At 38.3% G+C, this 23095-nt stretch overlaps 1 protein-coding gene across 1 annotated transcript in view; it reads left to right on the top strand.

Moving 5' to 3' along the window:
- USH2A (usherin) overlaps positions 1 to 23095 on the top strand; it is a 641433-nt gene that overhangs the window by 269521 nt on the left and 348817 nt on the right. The window contains exons 30-31 of the mRNA XM_004578639.2: positions 13791 to 13904; positions 15827 to 15988. Coding sequence (XP_004578696.2) covers positions 13791 to 13904; positions 15827 to 15988 — 276 coding nt within the window. The remainder of the gene's footprint in view (positions 1 to 13790; positions 13905 to 15826; positions 15989 to 23095) is intronic.

Raw genomic sequence — 23095 nt, 5'->3', positions numbered from 1 at the left:
GAGATGGATAGGTTGAGAAAGTAGACCCAGCAAGCTGAAGTTAGTGGATTTAGTAGTCAGCTTTTCATGGCAATAATGAAGTGTCTGAAGGAGACTAACATTTTAAAACAAAGAGGAGTGGCTTGCCAGATGGGCAACAGAGAAAAACTCAGAATCTTACAAGGACTGCATGTTAGGTGGGAGTATGTGTTCAGGAGGAAAAGATCCTAACACAGTATGCCAGCAAGAGGCTGTCAAGTTCAGGTTTTCACAATCGATCAATGTGTCTCCTTTGCTATTCCTGTCCCTGTCACTCCAGAATATCTGAATTCCTTACTGGGATTCAGTGTTCCCAGTGATCTAGGATCGTCTCTCTAGGCCATGTCTTTGAAAGGCCTCATCGCATCCCACTGCTGCCTCCCTAGGGACCAAGTGTGAAGCACCAAACTGTAGCGGTGGAGATACTGGGGGATGGGAATTGGTTGGTGGCTGCTGGTTGGCAGTTGTTTGAGATATCAGACATTGAAAGATGAAAAAGAAAACAGGTTCAGCGAATATGGGCAGTCTGCTCCTGGGTGTAAGATCAGCACCCTTCAGAGCTTCTCATGTGACTTTTGTTGAGATTTTACTTTTCCAATTATTTTTGCATCTTCATATCATGTTTATTTCAATGTAATCTGATCATCACTATATGAGGCAATATAGCTTTATTGGTTGATATTGATTCCTTCACTGATTAAGTTAAAATGTTACCAGAGAATGTGTTGTTTCTTTTTTGTTAATTTTTCTCCCTTACATAATGAGATATTTTATTCTTCAAATCTCAGTCTTTGGCGTAGAAAGTTTGCTTTAGTGCAGATACGATCATTTTATTTTTGTGAGAAAGAGTAGTTTCTTCCCATGTGGCCTCCTTAGTTTAGTAGTACAGAGCAGTTTACAGAATCAAACAATCTACATTCAAATGCCACCTATACCATCTTTTAGCTACATAATGTCAAACTTAAAAACATATCCCTTTATTAGAGTTTCCTTACCTATAAATTAGACATTAAAACATTCTTTATATTATGAGATTAGTGAAGATAAAAATTACATGTTAAATGCTGCTATTGTGGCACTATGGATTAAACTCTGACTTCTACTTCTGATGCTAACATCCTTGTATCAGAATATAGGTCCAAGTCTATTTTTTTTAGATTTATTTATTTTTATTGCAAAGTCAGATATACAGAGAGAAGGAGACAGAGAGGAAGATCTTCTGTCTGATGATGATTCACTCCCCAAGTGAGTGCAATGGACGGTGCTGTACCGATTCGGAGCCAGGAGCCAGGAACTTCCTCCAGGTCTCCCATGTGGGTGCAGGGTCCCAAGGTGTTGGGCCATCCTCGAAGACCTTCCCAGGCCGCAAGCAGGGAGCCAGATGGGAAGTGGAGCTGCCGGGTTTAGAACCAGCACCCCTATGGAATCCCAGTGTGTCCAAGGTGAGGACTTTAGCTGCTAGGCCACGCCGCCGGGCCCTGGCCCAAATCTTGTCCAATTTGTTTATGATCCAGCTTCCAGGGAATGCACCTGAGAAGTCAGAAGGTGGCCCAAGGATTTGGGCCTCTGTCACCTACAGTCACCTGCATGGGAAACCCAATAGAATTCTTTGTTCTTGTCTTGGCCTGGCTCATCCTTGGCCAAAGTCATTTGAGAAGTGAATAATGAATCTCTATTTCTCTCACTCTCTCTCCAAATTCAGGAATCAGGAGCTTCTTCTTAGTCTCCACCATGGGTGCAGAGATCTAAGGGACCATCCTCTGCTGCCTTTCCAGCCCATAAAGAGGGTGCTGGATTGAAAGCAAAGCAGCCAGGACATGAACTGTCACCCATATGCACTGCTGGTTCTATAGGCAGAATATTAGTTTGCTAGGCTACTGTGCTGGTCCCATCTGGGACAATTTTTAATTCGTCTGTTTCAGACATGTGTGTAACTTGTTCCTTATCACATCCAACTCACTTTGGTTTTTGCTTCTTAGAATCCTCATTTGCATCTTCCATCTCCCTTTCTTTCCATGTGCCTTCTCTTATTTACCGGAACGCAAATTCTTTCTGACCTTAATTCCAGCATACAAGTGATGATTTTTGAATTTTACCTATATCTTCAGTGAAATTTTCTCTAGAACAAGATCATTCTCTGTAATTTGCAGGCAACATTCCCATCTTCCCTTTTGAATTAACTTTCTCTAATATTCAGATATACCCTCCAGTCTCATCTTGAGAGTTCCACTGTACCATTCTTAAGCCTATCTTCAGAGTGAATATTTAAAGAGCAAAATCAAAATGTTTTCCAGTCATCTTACCAGACATTAATGGCTGCCGGTTTCATCCTTTGTAGAAAGTATGTGGAACACATTAAGAAACACTGGGTAAAGAGGTGGTCAGTGAAAGGGGACAATTTTCACCTGCCAAGGAGTTAATCCCCCTCTGGTTGTTTGTGCTATAGTGTTGCAGTCAGAAGGCTGCTGATGAAATGAAGAAATAGAGGCAATGTAGCTGGGGCCTCTGCCCCTCTAGAGCAGTGCTGCTGGACACTCCTGGTGCACAGATGACACCTACCTGGGAATCAGGGAAGATTTCCCATCTCTAGATCTGGGGGCAGAATAGAATATTCTGCATTTCTAACCTGCCCACACCACCCCATTTCCCAACAGTGTAATACCTGTTAGAAAAACAAGGAGCACCCTTCTTAGATGGGAAGTAAAAAAAAATAATAATAATAATAAAGAAGAAGAAGAAGTAGGAAAAAATACAGAATGAGGCATTCATGCAGAGAAGGTGCACAAAGTCTATTAGGCTCAAAAAAAAAGTGGAGGGCCTGGCGGCGTGGCTTAGCGGCTAAAGTCCTCACCTTGAACGCCCCGGGATCCCGTATGGGCGCCGGTTCTAATCCCGGCAGCTCCACTTCCCATCCAGCTCCCTGCTTGTGGCCTGGGAAAGCAGTTGAGGACGGCCCAATGCATTGGGACCCTGCACCCGCGTGGGAGACCCGGAAGAGGTTCCAGGTTCCCGGCATCGGATCGGCGCGCATCGGCCCGTTGCGGCTCACTTGGGGAGTGAATCATCGGACGGAAGATCTTCCTCTCTGTCTCTCCTCCTCTCTGTATATCTGGCTGTAATAAAATGAATAAATCTTTAAAAAAAAAAAGTGGAGAATACACAGAAAAAAGAATGAAAAAATACTTATAAAATGATGCCACAGACGAATGATGCTGTCCATTCCTGAAACTTTCTGCATCTGTTAGCTGAAAAGAATGTGTGAATAATTTTAGGACTTCCAAGCCATTGATAGAAGGGTGAAACTCATTGTTGAGTTGCCTACAAAGAGAATTAAGACTAAGAGCCTTAAAGAACCATTGATTAATGAGGAGTTAGAGGCATACACAAAATGAAATGTACTATATTTTATGGGCCGTATAGGAGTTGTCAAGGGGACTTTAAATCACAAGTTATTTTGGCTTCATGCCTGACTTTGGAAGTTAAACCCAGCTTTCAGTTCATGCAGAGTCCTATTCCATGTGTCTATCAGCATATGTATGTCACATATACGTTGATTACAAACATGTAAATGCTGACACAAACTTTATATATGATATCATCATACTTAACTGAGAAGTCTGTAGACTTAATAGTCAATGTCATGATTTTTTTTCTATTAAACTCAAATTATTTTTTTTAGTGATTTGTCTATTTATTTGAATGGCAGAATGACCAAGGGAGGGGCTAGCTACAGAGAGATTTTATATCTGCTGTTATATTGCCCAAATGGCTACAATAGCCAAGGGTAGGACAGCTCAAGTCCAGAGGCCAGGAATTGCATCCTGGTCTCCCACATGGGTGGCAAGGGCCCAAGTTTGGGAGCCATCTTCTGTTGCCTTGCTAGGTACATTAGAAAGAAGCTAGATTGAGAACAGATTTGCAGTTACTCTAGCCAATTACTCCAATATGGCAGGCAGGTGTTCTGACAGAAACCTCCCCTGCTATACCGTGACAGTTTCCTCAGCTGAGAATTCCTACTCCAAAGTTGTGCAAACAGCCTTGTGCACCCATAGTATTTCTTCATTAGAAAATATGCCTCTTGAGGACATGTATCATGTTTTGTATTTGTGTTAAATCATATTCAATTCCTTCCTCAAAATAGGATCAATATGTTGCCATAAGAAGAACGCGCAAGCGAGTGACGAATGGATGAAAAAATTCAACTTTCCCTTAGACTATAGCTAATAGAGCAAAAATATTATTTTTTATATTGAATTGGATTGAGTATTGAACTCTTGGTTCTTACCAAACTGTCACCAGTGCTACAGTTCTTTAGTTGTATAAAATAAAGTATACAACAGTCACAACTTCAATATATAGTTAGGGCTCATTACATATCTTCCCCATAGGTAAAACAGCTTCATCTGATAAACAGAACCTAAAGATTGGTTCCAAAACTCATATCTCATAATGAAATCCAAGCACTATGTATATTTGCATTTAAAATAATGGAAACCAGTATTGCTGCAATGGTGATAATTATATCCTACAGAAAATTTTCATTTCTTTACAAAAGTTATCTACCATGGTCCAACTAGTGCTTGATACTCTGTATGGAATTTGTGAGTCTTTTTAACCACTAAATTTGTGAATTTAGACTACCAAAATATAGCTCAAACATTCTCACTTAAGTATAATGTTACGTGGAAAATAAAATTTTATGGAGGAAAAAGTAACAGATTGACTTATCATTTCAAGCTAGTTTCTCTTGAGAGACATCAAACTAACATAGGGCTGTCTTAAGCAAGATGATTCTTTTTTCTCTGTCTCCTAACTGATTTCCACAGTTTGTCAACCCAGAAGTAGCATGTTCCAGTGTGAGGTACCCATGTATTTCATCTTTTTTGCTGTGCATCCCTTAGTGACAGGGTATAGGCCTCATGGTCCAAGACAGCTGCTTGAGCTTTAGCCATCAAGTTTGCTTTCCATGTAAGAGAAAGAAAAAATGCTAAAGGAAGGATATGCTTGTTTACTTTAAACTTTAGCATAGACATTTTCCCACCTCGGGTTGCACTCTGCTATCAGAATTGAGTCACATGACTGTTCCAGCTGTGAGGAGTATTGCAAAATGTTCTTATTTAATGCAACCATTTGCTCAGTTAAGAATTGTTTTTTATTTTATTGAAGAAGTCTGTAATATAAAATAAATCAGCAATTGGTAGTTTCAGCCAGGATAAGCAACATCAGAAGAAATTAATGTTTGGTATCCTGGTAGTATTATTAAAAGATTAATTCAGAGGGTGTCCTGTCCAGTTTTTCTGATACTGCAAAAATTTTTTTTTCACATTTGCAGTTTATCACAAACTAGTTCTTTAAACATTCATCTTAGAACAATTTATTTTTATTGGAAGTACAGATTGGTAGAAAGGAGAGATAGAAAGCTCTATGTACTATTTCACTCTTCAAATGGCTGCATCAGCTGGAGCAAGATGAGCTGTAACTAGAAGGCAGGAACTTCTTCCAGGTTCCCATGTGGGTGCAGGGTCCCAAGGCTTCGGGCAGTCCTCTGCTGCTTTCCCAGCCCACAAGCAGGCAGCTGGATGAGACGCAGAGCCCCGGGACATGAACTGGCACTCAGACGGGAGAGTGGCACTTGAAGATTGAGTATTAGCCAGTTGAGCCACTGCACTGCCCCCTTAAATGAAAATCTTAAAAAAAATCTGAAAAATATTGTCTATGACATAAATATTAAAAATAGAAGTGAGGTAATGTTCCTGCTTAGGAAATGTAGAAGAATTTCATTAGCTAATGCAGTGCTGATGAGTTAATAGTTTTGTCTAACTTTCCTGAATCTACAGTATGGCTGAACTACTTGTACATTGTGGAATTATTCAGAGATAGGCTATTTTTTTTACAAGTTATTTAATTTATTATCTACAATGAGCATCTACAATTCCAAACTAGGATTTCATTTTGTAGCCAGTTCCACCATGGTAAACATGATGTTGGTACTGCAAGAGAAGGTACAAGCTGTAAGATCCCTTCAACTCACGTGAACTGAAAATATGTATATTTAGCACTAAATGAAAGTATGATGTTATATATAATAATACATACATATGCAAATGTTTTTTACAAATCAGTTGCTATTGTGAAAGAATACTTTAGTCACTCACTCACTTTGAGGGGTCAATATTGCTGCATTTATTTTAGTACAATAGGTTTCAGTCATAAATTTGATCCTTTGACCACATATACAGGTACCATTTCAGTAGAATATTTGCTGGAAAATATACTGTTATTTTTTTAGCATTTCTTCAAGAAGTTTCTTATAAAAGTGGGTTTTAGATCAAGTGAGAAACTCAAGTTTAAAAGCTGAATTTATTTACTTGAAAAGTTACATAGAGAAAGAGAGAGCTTCCATCTGCAGGTTTACTCTTCAGTAGCCTGTGCTGGCCAACCCGAAGCCCCAGAGCATCATCTGGGTCTCCCACATGGGTGAAGGTACCCAAGAACTTAGGCTGTCTTCAGCCACTTTGGTTGGTGCATTGGTTGGAAGCTGAATTAAAAATAAAGCAGTAAGATTTTGAACCTGTGCCCATTTGGGAGGCTAGCATCTCAAGTGTTGACTTAACCCATCATGCCACATCATCTTGAGGTCAGAAGGCCTAAGTTCTAATATTGAGTTCTGTGCATTCTGTCTATTTGGGCACAGCAGGTTCCTCTGTATAATGGGATAATGTCACTAGAGACTTCAGGGGAATCCAGGATACTGTGCCAACAGGGCTGATTTTTTTTTATTTCTTTCTGTTCTTCATGTCTTCTTGCTGGAGACATGTTTAGTCTGGTCCAGAGAATTCCAATGACTTTTGAGTATCAATCCGTTATGTGAGACAAAGAGTTAATACAAGTGCATGAATTCAAATTTGTTGCTGAATTGGCATGAAAACACATATTTTGTAGTTCTTACCACTAAGAACTTGATTTAAAATTTGCGATTGAATGTAAGATTTGTGAAAGAATTTTAACTAGGTTATGTTTTAACCATTCTCCAAGATGTGGCTCTATGTCTGATAAAGTAAATAACATTCACTTAGCCTTTGATCCAAGGTCTAAAATTTGCCATGCTCGTAACTAGAAATTATAAACAAGGTCAGAAAGTCCATTGGAAGCAGATGACATATATAAAACATTAGCTGTAATGTGTCCAAATGATTACTTACACTTGGAGTAAACTTAGTCTTCTATCTGTTGAGTAAAATGACAATTGACTTTTGTTTCTTAAACATTAGCTTTTCTCATTTTTGCTTTAAACATTATCAAAAGCACAACAACAAATACCACCTTCTTAAGCTACCAGGAGCCACAGAAGACACCTCCTGTATGTATTTCCAGATTGCTATTAGAACGTTACATTTCTCTCCGTATTTAACAAATGTCATTATTCAGTTTCATGGGGTCACTGTGTCAAAATGTCTGTGTTAGTACTTTAATTTATTTCTAGAGGAGAGCCCCTTAAGTCGGCAGAAAACATGGCATGTTGGATTGATCTACTGTCTTTAATACATCCATTGGGGTTGATTTGGGGTGTGTACTCAAATATTAGAATGTACTAGGGCTGCAGTAAAATTCTGAGCCAAAAAAGAAAAGACTCCTCTGCTTCTATGCTCCTTCCTCTGGCTGGATTTTCTTTGAAAAGATGGGTTCTTCCATTATGTCTCCAGGTAGCAGCAGCAGCTCTGCCTGTGTGGGATCCCTTACCAGATGGCCCTCTTAATAAATGTCTTGCTCTTGCCCACCCTCAGTTTCTTGATCCAAATGTGAAATGCCAGCAAATAAATAAGAGCATTGTACTCTGATGAGTTCTCTTGAGATTGGGATGAGCCCCGGGGAGAAGAAGCTAGAAACAGCTTTTCTGTTTGCTATGACTGCCCCAAATTACTGGGCAGTGCATAGAGGACACTGTTTAGATATTAAGAATTTAAAGGTAAACAAAGGGGGGGAGGAGGAAGGGACAGAAATAGGAAAGAACAAATTCCTCATATTATTCCAGTTGCCTTTGCTAACGTGAAAACACTCCTGGATTGATGGAGTCTATTTGAAATATTGTGTGTGACCTTTGAGAGGGGACCACTGACTTTGGACTCCGGCTAGACAATTGCTGCGTGCAGATTTCACCGCCAGACTCAAAGTGCAATGGAAATGAGTGCGTAATGAGAGCAGAGCAGCCAGTTCTTTAATTGAATTAAAAGCTGGGTGACATCAATGCAGACACCTGTCCAATTACAGACAGGCCAAGGTGTTTACCATTGCTGTACAAGCCATTCGGAGATGACAGAAATCTTTCCGCCCACAGATTAACATAATGAAGGAGAACAGATTACAGTGGATGCTGGCCAAACACCTAGCTTGGCAGCTGGGGGTAGTGTGTGGGAGGGAAGAGGAGTCTGCTGAAGTGTGGGAACAGAAACGGAGTTCCCTTTTCTTCTCCAAACTGTGTTTGCCTTTAGAAAGACTGCGTTCTGGCTGCCTGTCTCAGGCGGCACTTCCAGGCAGAACATTTATACCTGCCTGCGTTCAGTCAGAAAAGTGAGTCACGGAATTTCCACGTCAAAGCAACTCCTCCGTTGTGTTTGTGCTTCTCAGCATTCGGAGTCCTCCGAAGGCACAAAGGCTTGCACAGTTGATGTCAGCTTGGCAATGTTTTTCTCTTAGGTAATCGAGCTGCCTCTGATTATAAATATTCCTCTTCGATCCCTTTAAAGCTTCAGGTGAGAACAAAGCCAGGAAAGTGTTGGAGATAATAATCTCTTAGTCCAAAAGAAACAGTGCCTGTTAACATTGCTGGCTCTTGTAAGGGAGGAAACTGGATGGAGTGAAAAGAATGCAAAGCCTTATTTTTCAGTCAACCGTCAGATGCCCAGTTTTAGTGAACCACAGTTACAGCTGCAGGTTAAGTAAAGCTGTGAAAGGATACGATTTTTTTCATTCTATGAATTCCCCCTGAACATTACACATTTATAAAGATGTGTAAACTGCAAACTTCTCCAAGCTAAAACTCTTCCCCCTCCACTGTTTGAAATCCTCAGAGGCATGATTTGGAACCATGTGTGGTAGGGCTGGCTCTGAAATATCTTTCCTTAAATCAAGTTCCTATCCTGGCTCTTTGAGCTTAGACTTTTTGCACCCACTGTGGCCCACAGGACCACAGTTCAAAGGGAATCTACTTGCTTGACTTCCAATTCCCTTGGTGGGGCATGTCAAGATTTCTCAATGTTAAGCATTAATGCAAAATGCATTATCACTTAGCAGTGAGAGTTATAGCCCTACTGGTGCCAATGATTTTGATCCAGATACAAACGCTCATGTGTTTCATGGGATACCAACACTTTTAAGACATCAATAATGCTGACTTTATGCTTATTGAATGCTCTTTTCAGCTTGCCTTCTTCTATTATCAAGAGAGACTGGCAGGTTTCCTGACATGGTTGGGACCATTTTCTTGTTTCACAGAGTTTTGTTGCTAACAGGGAGTTTGAGGTCATCTGGCCTGCCTTGCACCAGGAGCACTCTCAAAGGAAAGCAAAAAGACTTCCCTGAAGTATCTCCTAAACAAGGATTTCTAACCCTGCCAATCCTAAGGTTCTAATATGATGCTGAAATAGATGCTCAGTAATTAGTCTGTTTTTCTTATTTGTCTTTAATCTTATATTTGCCTCCTGTCATCTTTGATTCCCTTGTCCACTTGGCATCTATGCAAGTGTTGTGCCTTGTGTTTTATCACGAATTAATATATTATGACTGGTTTTTCTAGCTCTAACATTTAAAAAAATCATTTGTGTTTTCTACTACCTGTTCTAGAGGCATAGAAAAAACCACTGATAAATACCTTTTATGATAATATCATACTTGAAGTACCATAACACTCTTGAGAGTTAAAGCAAGGCTATTAGAACAGTCACTCAAGGATATTGCCAAGGAGATCTGCTTCGTTTAGTCTTGAAGACAATGTGCTTGTCTTACGTTTTAGGTAACAGAACAACTTTTTATAAACATTGACTTTAATCCGTTCTGATAAGCTCCCCAATTTGCAAAGCAAAAGAGATAAAACAGGTGTTCCAGATGTTCCAGAGACTTTATTATCTCTATGTAATGGAGACCACTTGTTTAACCAGCCCTTGTTCTGCACTAATCCTTAATCATACTATGACTAGAGAACAGAATATCCTGAATAATAACATTGCTCTTTGTACCCTAGCACGTAATGCAAATGTAGTGAAATTGTCCTGTATCTAGGGAAAGTGATCCAGCTGAGACATTTTTGAAGAAACAAGCTGCCTCTACTGTGGAAATAGGGAGGGAATGCCACATAGCCTGAGAGCACAAGCGTATTTTTTGAAAATATCTTTCCCAAACTATCTCTAACCTTCCATCTGGGATCCAGAGTTGATAAGAACCAAAACATTAGATTTCTGCTTCTTCGTTGTCTTCTTTTTTTCTGTTTTCTATTCTGCAGCTCTCGTTTCACAGTGTTTATTGTTGCTTCACGTGACTGGGAACAGGAGATGTGAACCTTTGATAAATGGACTGAAAGATGATCTAGTTTGCCTCCCACATTTTTCTTTAAGAATTTTGTGATTTTCTGTGACATACAGCACAATCTGGCAATCTTCTCTGCCAAAGTACAAAGCTGCAGAAAGCAAGTTTACAGAGAAGAGTACTGCCTGCATTTTAATATTGTTAAGGCAAGGATGATAAGAATTAGCAGAGGAAATGATTGATAAACACACACATGCCATACCATCTTTAGTGAAGTCAAGAAAGGTTAAACAAAATGTTGGTGATTATTTGGTGAGTGTGAACTCAGTAGTGATTTGATATGATTCTTTTAAAATCAACGTTAATGCCTTTCTTCGCAAATATATAACGATCATAGGAAAGCCAACATGGTACTTTAGTTATGATTTGAGAAGAAATGACATCTCAGATTAAAGCATTGTGTAAGCCCAGACTAAAAATTGCAAACTGGTAAAACTGCTTTTATGTTTCTCACCTATTTGCATAATGCATACTAATGTTAAGGTGTCAAATCACTAACTCATATAAAATCACTGCATCTCTTTTGGCGCAATATTTCTATGACTTGACTGAATCAAGGCCATCAGTGAGAGACACTGCTTTGTACATGTGCCAGATAAAGTAATGATTGGAGGAAACTTGCCTCATATCCCAATATGTTTTTCTTGCCCATGTTAGAATTAGAAATTTCATTATCTGGGGATTTTTTTTTCCTTTCCTGTTAGGGTTGCATTCTAATCCAGTCATGCATCCTGCTAATCCAGATGTGCATGTCACCTTAGTTAGAATCTTATGATAGTTTCCAGCTTGGTAATCTAAAGGACTTAGCAAATGTCAAAGATATCCTCAGGATAGAGAGGCTTGCACATATTTTATGATGATAACTTGGTTTTGACCTTGCAATTTTGGGATTATGGAAGAAGCATGAAGAAATAAGAAAAAAGAAACATATGCCAGTTTGTAGTGTTGAGTCTGCATTATAGCATACTGAGGGAGACCAGAGCCGTTGGGGAGAGAGACAAGGAAGATAGGAAGAAATGGAGGGCCAGAGTTAAGGAGAGAGATGCAAGGTTCACAGATGGAAATGAGATCCTGGAGGGATGAGCTTTGATGATCTAACCTGGTAAGTGTTCAGAAAAGGGAAGAAGGGTTCTAATGCAATAGAATCTAATTCCAATGAATGGAATATGAGCTGTATGTGTCAATTAAACAACAGCAACAAAAAAAGAGTTCTTCATGGTTAGGAGAAAATTCAGGAAGGCTCAGAGGAAGAAGGAAGCTGAGGGAGGACAAAGACTAATAAGTAAAACAGGATATAGAACAAGGAAGATTTACTTGACTTGAAATTTAAGGAATCATGAGTGATCGTGGTCAGATTTAATTTTAAAAATCATTTTAGCAGAAGCCGAGTGTTAGTTTTACTATATTGGAACATAACTGTGCTACTTAACAGAGCTCAGTGTTTAGTTCTTTATGTTCTAGACAAGATTAATCCTATCGCTAGCTGTATACAATACCCAGATTGTATCTCCTTATCCTTGAAGTCAGGAGCTACCATTCTCTTTTCACAGATGAGGCAACTGAGACACAATCTGAACAGCCTGTCCGAGCCCCTACAGCCAGTTAAGTGCAGAACTAGCATTTTGAACCAAAGCCAACTGGCCCAAGCACTGATGCTTTTTTCACTATACTATTGCACTATGAGAATCTGTATGTGGTAATATTTGCTTTCAAGACATTGGAAAGAAAATAAACAACTTCTCACAATAAAGTAAACTCAGGATAGGGTCTTTGAGCTGAGAAACTGAAGAGGAAATGACAGTTGAAGAGGAAGAAGCAGGAAGGAGGGCGAGCAGAAGGTTATGACACATGGGGGTTTGAGATTAGAGAGCTAAGTTTGGCACAAGATAATCACATGTGTATGCCTATTAGTTCGTTGGCTTGCTGTTGTCTTTGGCCATGATTTAACTCAATGGTGCCAGGTAAATGGATATTTTCATGTAGAAGCATAGCAGAGAGAGTTCAGTGACAGAGGAAGATGTCTGGGCAGCTACTGGAAGGAAGACTGGAAGGCAGTGCTAGGATCCAAGAGGGCAATTCCAAAACATGAAAGGCTTATGATATCCACTGACTCTTTGCTCCTTTAATTTTTTAAACTTTGCTAATTGGGGGAGAGCATATGGAAACACATGCATTAAAGTTTGTATCTGAATGATGCAAAATGTCATCAGGATTGGCACCTTAGCATAAGAACATGTTCTGTAGGCTATTCAAGGCTTAATCAATAAAGTGATAATAAATACATAAAGACCAGTGGGAACACCTTTTTAAGTGAATGATGACAATCTGTGGTGAGGTCTCTTTGAACAGCTGAGGAAAAACAGTGATGAGCCAATGCACAAATTATACACAAAGACCTCTTGAATTTAGAGAATTAGCTAAGTAATGAACTTCTGCCTTGATTGTGAACACCAGTAAATATAATGTTTTCATTTTTATGGGTATTTTAATTGCTGAACAAATTTTGTACATCCAATACCAACTCAGGTTAATTCAGTGCTTCCATGTACAACACTTCTGTCTCAGACAGGTGTCTTAATTAAATAAAGTAATAATTTCGCAAATAGAAGTTCAAAAGCATGATTATCTAATTTACTAATTGTTCAACTGTGCTAATTTGCATATATGTTAGCTGCAACATAAACAAATGCTTTGTATGTGTGCATCCTACGGTAAAAATAATGAAGCCACTCTTGGGAATAGTGTTTCCTAAAGTGTGTTAATAGATACCACACGAAAAAGACTTCTTAGTTAAATATGGGTGAAAAATGCTAGGTTAAAGAAAATTAAATTGTTTTGTTTCGGCAGGAGGTCTAGGATCCTGGAGTGAGATACTATGCATCTTAACTATTGGATACATTGCAGTTTGCCCCATGAGCCGTATGTGGAGCCCCTCGTTTTTAATAAGGGAAGCATCAAATACTGTTTTATAGCTCTCTTAGCAATCATTTGTCTCACAGGTTTTTTTTTCTCCCATGAATCATCTCATTGTGCAATCTGAAGACAGACAAGAAAATGCAGTGTAGAGACATAACTCTTATTATCCATCTCTTTGACTCCGTGTTTCTGTCTCACCCCAAAATACACTTCCTCTCTCGATTTTACAGAAGCCGATGGTAAACATGTATATCTCTTTTGTCTCCTTTTTATTATAGGCATATTGACAGGCCTGCTACCCTTCAAAAACTATGCAGTAACCCTAACTGCTTGCACTTTGGCTGGCTGTACTGAAAGCTCACATGCATTGAACATCTCTACTCCACAAGAAGGTAAAGTAATTTCAAAGGTCTTGACTTCCACATTTCAGTCATGAATAATAAAATAGGAGAAGAGCTAAATGCTGCAAGGCCATTTGCTGGAAAACCCCAACCTAATTTGATGACAAAGTGCATTGCCAGGCCATAATTGCTCCATTTTTTGGGGGGGTGCGAAAATGAATCAAACTCCATACCCTTTAATGACATGCATCTTTAATAGCTGTAATGCAGATTAATGGGCTTTTTAATTGCTGTTACATTGTTCATGCAAGAGCCTTGTCATTAATATGAAGCATCTGAAAGATTAATGAAAGCTTCCTCATTTTACTATGGCTCTGAAGTAAATCTAGAGACAGTCTGACTAAAAAGAATTGATTGTATGGCACAGTATGAAATTGAGAATCAAACGGTTGATTTCCATGGTCTCTTTTAACTGCTAAACACCAGCACGGGCAACAATTATTTCAGTGTGATAGAACCTCCAAATGACAATTGAGGCGTTATTAGCTGTTGCTCAGTTCCTTCTGACTTCAGTCACACTTTTGTTGTGCTCGAAACTTCCAAACTGTTGGTATAAATTAATGCTTTGGAATGCACGTGTTAAGAAGGCAGTGAAAAAGAAAATATTTTAGCATTCCAAAGTAAAGGCTTTGCTGAAGCATCAGAATGTGTCACGTCAAGTAATAACAGCTCTCAAAACATTTGAAGCATTGTTACTTCTTATTTCTCCCTCCTGGATGGGAGCAATTGCACATTTTTTATGCTGTCTGGGTGTAAAGTTATTTAGGAGATTTAAAAGCTTGATCTTTGGGAAGGAAGATTCAGCTGGCTTCTCTATTTCTCTTTCCCTGTACATGTGCATCCACCCCTACTTCCTCTCTTAAATCCTTCAGCAAACACCACTTGTTCATAAGGCATGTAGGAGAAAAGAAAACTTTGGCCTTCAGAGCACCAGGACAAAGGATCTTGTGCAGTTCTTCTTGGGACTCTTAATTCTTTGTACTTGGCCATTAACCTTAACCAGACGCTGCTCACGTGGACTATGCCATGCATGGTCCATTGTCAACATTTTCTCACCAGGGTCTCCATCTAGTCCATTGATAATAGCCTTTCTCTTAATATGGCATTGCCTCTGTGTGGATGCATGATTGTTGTCCCCTGGTATACCTACTTCCACCAGTCTCCACCTGAGAACCAGCACCCAGTGTTTGCTATAATTTCTTCTATGTCCTCTGCATCTTCTGTCTAGATTTTGCTGTAAATGCTTCAGATCTCTTTCATAGCTATTCCCTGAGGGATCCCTACTGCTTTGGATCACATTTCCTTGTCATCATTTCAGGAATTCCCAAATGCAGCTTCTTCACAGAGTTATTTATAATTTACTGAATGACAGATGTATTTGTAGTTGTGTTTCAAAAATATTAATTTTATGATTACACTTCATTGACCCATGTAACAATGAACAGATCCTTTTTCAAATGCCACAGTGTAGTTTTTAACATAAAATAATGCCATTCTGCATGTTTGAGTTGCTGTTGTATTTACACATAATTTTTAAAATGTGATATTTTATACCCAACCCTTACCAGCACTTTCCACCTTAGATCACATAAGCTACCAAAGATGAAAGGACTCTAACCTGCTCAAACTGTTTTCCCAGCCCAACAGAGCTTGTGGGTTAATAGTACTTCTGATGATGTAACACAAACATCAGTCAAGCGAAGTACTCTAAGTACTCCCCATCCATCAAAGATGCAAATTCTCATAAATTTGGGACAGTAATTTAGTACAGTTCCTAAAGCTATTACTGACAAGCTGCCCATGAATCAGGAGATTTCAGGTTTATCCCACGATTTATTAGTTTGGGTCTGAAAAGTTAGAGTTAGAAAAGTAAACTACAGTTAGACTCTATATATCTTCCTTTCCTTCTACAGCCCCAGAAGAGGTTCAGCCACCAGTAGCCAAATCCCTTCCCTATTCTTTGTTGCTCTCCTGGAATCCACCCAAAAAGGCGAATGGTATCATAACCCAGTACTCTCTGTACATGGATGGGAGCCTGGTCTACTCAGGCAGTGGCGAGAGCTACACAGTCACAGGTAAGCTTTTCAGCATCATCAGTTAAGAGTTATACTGTGAGCATATGTATGTATGTTAGATAGCTATAATTTATGCTTTTCCATGACACAATTTTTAAGGCTGACTTACATATTTCTCTTTCCCATTCACCATTCTCGTTGATAGATTGTTGTGATCATATTACCCTTTGGTAGAGCCTAAGTGCAGTAAGTAGGAAGTTGTCCTTGTTTCCTGGTTCCCTCCTGTCATCTCGTGTGTATCCTCCTTTGTGGACTATGCACTCCTTGCCTAAACCCTTGCCTCAAAGTTATCTCTGCAAAGAGTGTGGCACCCAACTGCTGTGTCTCCTACAATGATGGGATAAAAGTAGAGGCACCCTCACTGTACCCATTTGCATCAAGGCTCTTACTGCAAATATACTCTAGTTACTGCCATATGGGTTACCTGTGGTGACACACTCATGAGTATAGAACTGCCTTATAACACAGAATTATAACTCACTGTGGTCTGAGTTTTAGCCCTTTAGAAATAAATGCAGATCCTAATATAAAGTATAATAACTCATAAGTCAAATGAGATGTATTGTTAAACTTTCTTTAAAAAGGAGCCTATCTTATGCATGATGTCTGGTATCTGTACTATGTTTATATTTGTATGATCTTTATCATGATTATATATTTGTTATTACTTTTATATTACATTTGACTTTCAGAGGAGACTTTATTAATCAAGCATTGATGAAATAGGGTAAGACCTAGAAATATTAAGCTCTTCATGAAAGGTCACAACAAGATAGTTAGAGATAAAATTAATTCTTGATGTAATCACTCATTCACATTAATGCCAAGTACTAAGGTTGTAACCAGGAATTGGCCAAAGAGTGTCCCTCCTGCTGTGGTGCTTTCAGCCTTACGGGGACACACAGCGGCCAAGCCAGGCTCCTGTGAACAGCACCAATGTGTGTTTGCCCACATGCGTTCTGAGGTTGGCCTTTTTGTGTCTCCTCTTGTCTAACACCCTTAAAAGACAGGAACTATTTTTGATTTTTATTTGTATTATTGAAGAGGATATTATGATATTCTATAACACAGATTTCATTAGTATCTCATTTGTAACTGAAGCATTGAGACATCAAAGAGTTAATTATACTCAAAGTCTCATGGCCTGTGACATGCTAGACTGATTTGGACAAGAAATTTTGGCTAAAGAAAGGTGGTCTCAAAACAGTCTTAAGTTAATTAATTTCTCTACAACTGTAAAATGAGCATGCCTACATTTTTCAGGACTTGGAGGAACTCAGAGTATATAGAAAACATATACATATATATGCTGTTAGTACTCTGCAAAGAGAAGTAACAATTTTTTCCTATAGAACCCAGAATTTGTGATATAGACTAAGAGAATAATCCCACCCTAAGTACATCTAATGTAATTAGCGTAATTAAATTTATAGACCATGTATATACTTTAAAAATATTAAACCACGCCACAGGATCAACTTTAAACATGCATTAATAATAAATACACAAAGTACTTCTATTGATCTGGAATGTATCATTGGGCATGAAGGGATATCACAATTTATGGGCCTAGAATATCATTCCCAGTTTTATTTACAGATGCTTCTGTGTGTTCACAGAATGCCTGTACATCACCCCTTTAACTTGTTTCGTTTGTGTTGTCTTGAATATCACTGCTTGGTTACTTCTTGCTTTGCCCTGCTAAGCCACAGAAGTTGTAAGTATATACTATATCAGTCATTCGTTCCTGTACCTCTAAGACCAATCACAGTGTAGCAAATAAGCATTTTTAGGTGAATCAATGAATGAAGTCAGATGATCCTATAAATAAAGAAGCAAGATAGAAACAGGGAACTATACTGATAGAAAGTAGGAACAGATGGGTAGAAAAGAAGAGACAAATGGCAAAAAAAAAAAAAAAAAAACAATTCAAAAGTAACTGAAGTCCCTTACATTGGTTTGGAGGCAGATCTCAAAGTGTGGCCTAAAGTATTGCCAAATTTTCAGGTTGCATAAGGTGACATTGTGGGAAGCTAGACAGCATTGTGGGGAAGATAGGAGACATGGATTCACATTGATTTCTTTTTCTATGAGGCTCCATTATTACCTATGTTTTTTGTATCTTCATTTTCCTTATGATCACACAAACCTAAAATACGTGTGCAAAAAGATCTAGTTGTACCAACCTGCTTTACTGGATACAGTCATCTTTGTCTTTTGTTATTACTTTAAGGATGTATTTTATTTTTTACTTAGATTTACAGAGAGATGGAGAGACAAAAATCTTTCGTCTGCTGGCTCACTCCCCAAATGGCTGCTTTGGCCAGAGCTGAGCCGATCTGAAGCAGGGAACTTCTTCTGGATCTCCCACGTGGGTGCAGGGTCTCAAAGCTTTGGGCCATCCTTTACTGCTTGCGTAGGCCACCTAGGGACCTAGATGGGAAGTGGAGCAGCCAAGACACAAACCAGTGCTGATATGGGATCCTGGCACATGCTAGGCAAGGATTTAGCCATGGAGCCATCACACTAGGCCCTGCCTATGCTTTAAAGAAAAAGCATTCTCTTTAAAATTATTACAATTATTTTTCATCTATAGTTTCGTACTTCTTATCTCTCTAACACCCTGCCCCAACCACCATGGTCTTTGTTAACAGTTACAAGCTTAAAATTCTGTCATTTAAGTATATCATGGCATTATAGATGTAGGAAATGGTAGAAAATCTAGTATTAAATTGTCAACGTGTATTTAACTATTTAGCTGGCCGTCCTCCTTTTATTTGGGAGTTGAGATCCTTAGTACTGTGTATGTTCACTTCTTGGTATGCTAGTCTACGTTATACAGTTCTGCGAGAGTATAGGTCTATGTTAATGTATGTATCTCTTTGTTTTGCATATTTGCAGGAAAATCACTTATCTTAGAATATATGGTATTCTTTTAAGATTGACTCATTTCATTCTGCATAATGGTTGACAGGACTATTTAGTTGCAAATGGTGGAATATCATTTTTTTAATGGCTGAGAAGTATTCCATGGAGTAGAAGTACCATAGTTTCTTTATCCATTGCTCTCTTGATTGGCATCTGGGTTGTTTCCATCTCTTTCATATGGATTTTGCTGCTGTAAATAAAGGGATGTAAGTCAGTCATTGAAAAACCAATGTGAACGAGGTCTGTCTAGTCCCCTATGCATGCTTTTGATCTCTGTTGATTCTGCATGTGAACACAATTTTTCCCTTACCATAACCTTGAATTGGAGACAGTAGCCTGATTGTAAATTATAGAATATCTGTCATATTATTCTGTGGCTGCCATTCAAAATAGTACATCCTGCATGGCCTAAATAGCAGGATGCCCACTGAACAGAAACTGAAGTTCAAGATCGAGCTGCTGGCATGTTTGGCTTCTCCTGAGACCTCATGCCTTGTCTGGAAGCTGTGGGTCTTCACTGTGTCCTAACATGGCATCTCCTTTGTTCCCACACACGAAGGTGTCTCTGTCTCTTCAGCAAGGAGAAGTCATTTTGAATGAGGTGTTCCCTCTCACAGCTTCATTTTGTCTTAATCACCTCTTTTAGGGCCTATCTCCAAATATAATTACGTGAGGGTTAGGGTTTGAACAAATACATTTCAGGTTGGAGGGGAGGCACATTCAGACCTTAACAATGCCATAAAGTAAATGCCTTTGCTATAGCAGCACTGGCTGAATGCTAAGTTTGCCAGAGATTCCCAAATTGCATGAAAACTTGAATAAAGTGGACTTTAAGAGACTTTTCAACTTTTAGATTTTATATGTGATTTGTACTAAATTCACTTTATATCCTGAAAGTTGTAAGTTCACTAGGACTGAGGGAAAAAAAGGAAAGAGAAAATGAATCTATCTAAAAGCAACCATGGAAAATATTGGTAGGAAACTCCCATAGCTGCTGAAATGGGCACTGTAATCCTGTGCAGTGCTTCCTCAGAACCTGTCTTGCATGATGTTGGTGGCCACTGTCTGCCACCAACATCATTGGTATCTTCTGTCTTATCTGTGCTCTACCAATTTCTGGATGGAACTTGTATTCATGAGGTCTGTGGATTTCAGAAACAGAGATAGTTTAAGGCTCTTACAACAGAGCTATACATTTCTGAACTATATCTTCAGAGAAAGACTGAAGGATGGAAAATGCTGTTCTTTGAATTAGGAAGATAATCAATAATATGCTTTAATTATACTAGTAATTTATGTCAATTGAAGAAGTTAAACACACACAAATATCTGTGATACCCCTGCCATACAAAGAGTATTCTTGATATTTGATGTAATTCTGTTTGGTATTTTTCTGATTTAACAAAGCTTGTTATAGCCTGTGTATAATTTTGCATCTTTATATATCATCAGTGATTGTGATAATGCTCCATCAATAACCATTACTCTAAACTGTTTTTCAAATATTTTAATAATCATGTTTTGTCTCATACAATTATATTATTGTATTTAATTATAAGTAAAATAGTTTTACTAAGTTTTATTTTATTTATATGAAAGGTAGGATTACAGAGACAGGGAAAGAGAGATCTTTCATTCAGTGTTTAATTCCAAAAATTGCCACAACATCCAGAACTGGGCCAGGCTGAACCCTAGAGATTCATCTGTGTCCCCTACATGGGGGGCAGGGGCACAAAGACTTGGTCCATCTTCTGTTGTTTCTCAAGCACATTATCAGGGAGCTAGATTGGAAATGGAGCACCCAGGATTCAATGATGCTGATGTTGTGGGCAGTAGCTTGCTCCATTATGGCACAAGGCCAACACCTGAAAACAATTTCTCATTTATCTTTATTTTAACTGGTCTGTGATGGTGAAGTCCAAAGTGACAAACTTTTATGGAATACATTGATACACATTGTCACGTTATTTCAAGAAAAGTTACCAGCAATTGATGCTACAATTCTAAACCTTGGAAACTACACAAATGAAAAAAAAAAAACTTTAAAAAATGTTCAGTTACTTTTTATACTGAGTACTTATATGTATGATTGTTAGCCACACTCCTTATAAACAGAGATTTAAAACCAACGTTCCTCCGTTGTGCTTAGCACATGCATCTGCCACCATGGTGGTAACGATAAAAGTGAATGCATTTCCTTCCAGAAGCCACTTAGCCATCTAGGTGTTTGGGATCCTTTCCTTACCTTAAGTGTGAAACATTGAAAGTCAAAGACATTCCTGCACCTTGAGTTAGTACAAAATATATTTAAAAATGCATACAGTTCAAATTTTTTGCCTTGCATAGGCCATAAGCTAGTAGTATGGTGGGTCAGTCCTGACACTGAAAAATGAATCCAGTTAGAGAACCTCCCGAAGGCTGTTGATGTTTGCTATAATAAATAGCACACACTTTAAGTCAAACTTTTTCATTCTGTATTCAAAGGTAATGGATTTTTCGTAACCATAGTAACCTTGGTGTATTTCTGGATAAATACATGAGGTGTATACATTCTAGTTTTATTTTTGAATATAAACTACCACATTATGTATTACTAATAATATGAAAAATAGGATGTAGGTTAGTATAATGACAGCTTAAACTAGTATGCATTTTTCTTCTGCAAAAAATAAATATTTATCAAAAGTATAGGTTCAATTAATTTTTCCCCCGTTTTGTGGTATTCTGGTAGTGCCATTTATCTTTTTTTGCAAGATCTCCATTAATCTCTTATTTCTATCCCATAACAGATATTTTAAGAATTTCAAGGTAAAAACAATTGTACTTTAAACCTTATGATTAAAAGCATTATTGAAATATTGAGGGACCTAAATTGATATCACTACTAGAGCTATTATGGACCATTTAAGATCTGTGTGTACTGCTTGTTCAGAAATAGGTAGAAAGAAAAAGAATTCTTTCTGAGACTGCTGAACATACCAGGATTGCTTCTAAGTTCAGGCTAGATAGCATCCTGATTGATGATGACTATCCAAACTGTAGCCAACCAGATCATTCTCATTTTAAATGAGCACCCTACCAGAACCTGGCAATCTTTAAGAAGATTGTGAGGTGTTTCAGAAAAGTCTACAAAGTTTCTTAGACACAAGAACAGTGAGCTAGTTACTGGGAGAAGTCTATGATAAACACAGCAAGGAAGTTTATGTGAGTGGTGTTACTTTTTGAAAAACGAACCATGCCTCAAAACATTTTTTGAACCACATGAAGCACTTTTGATCAATATAACCCTATTTGTATTGATAATTGCTAGAACTTCTAAAAGAAAAACCAAGGGGGCCTGAATGAAAAAAAATGCTCTAACAACAAACCATATGATATACTTAATCTGTATCAATCTTAGGGTTGAATAAGAGTAGTTGATCATCACCACCATTGATAACATCTTCCTACTGCTGTTCTGTTACAACCTGTGTTTCTGTCAACAAGAATGAAGTAGTAAGGTATGGATCATAACAATGTGAGAAGTGTGTGGAGTGTTTGACACAGTCAGAAGGAGAAAAAGAAGATAGGAGGGGAGGAGAGAGGTACACAAGGAGTGATAGGGAAAGGGAAGGGAGAAAAATCAGAGGGAAATAAAGAAGAGCGGAGATGAGGATGTGAGAGAGGGGAGGAGAGAGGGCAGCAAAGAATTAGAAAAAACGGTGATTTTCTGGTGAGGTATTTGAGTTAACCAACTCAAAGTGCTAAAAAAAAAAAATAGCTTTTTTTGCCAAGGTCAAAAAGAAGCACATATGAACAGTGAAATAGAAATGCTCACTGTGAACCTTCTAAACACTTAAATCTTACCATGAAAGTTTATTGAAAAAGAAGCTGTATTGCTTATAGCACAATAAAAAGGCATTTAAATGTTAGGGACTTCTCATTGAGCATTAAAAAGAACTTTATCAGCATTCTACAAATTTGAGCTGTATTATATTCATTCACATGGATGATTTTTAGTAATTCTTTCCTTAGCAAAATAAAACTTCACTTACCCTAGATATATTCTTTAGATTTTCATGTTTCAATATCCCAACACTGTGCGTTGTCTATTCCTCTTAGATAGTATTGCTAGGTGAAATCCTATTCATGTGTTTGTGCTGTAAACTGCAAGCCCAAGTCATAGGAAAACAAAGCATT

Source organism: Ochotona princeps, chromosome 10 (genome assembly GCF_030435755.1).
Source record: "Ochotona princeps isolate mOchPri1 chromosome 10, mOchPri1.hap1, whole genome shotgun sequence".
NCBI lineage: Eukaryota > Metazoa > Chordata > Mammalia > Lagomorpha > Ochotonidae > Ochotona > Ochotona princeps.
Note: the sequence above shows the minus strand (reverse complement) of the source record. Positions and strands in the feature narration are given on the sequence as shown.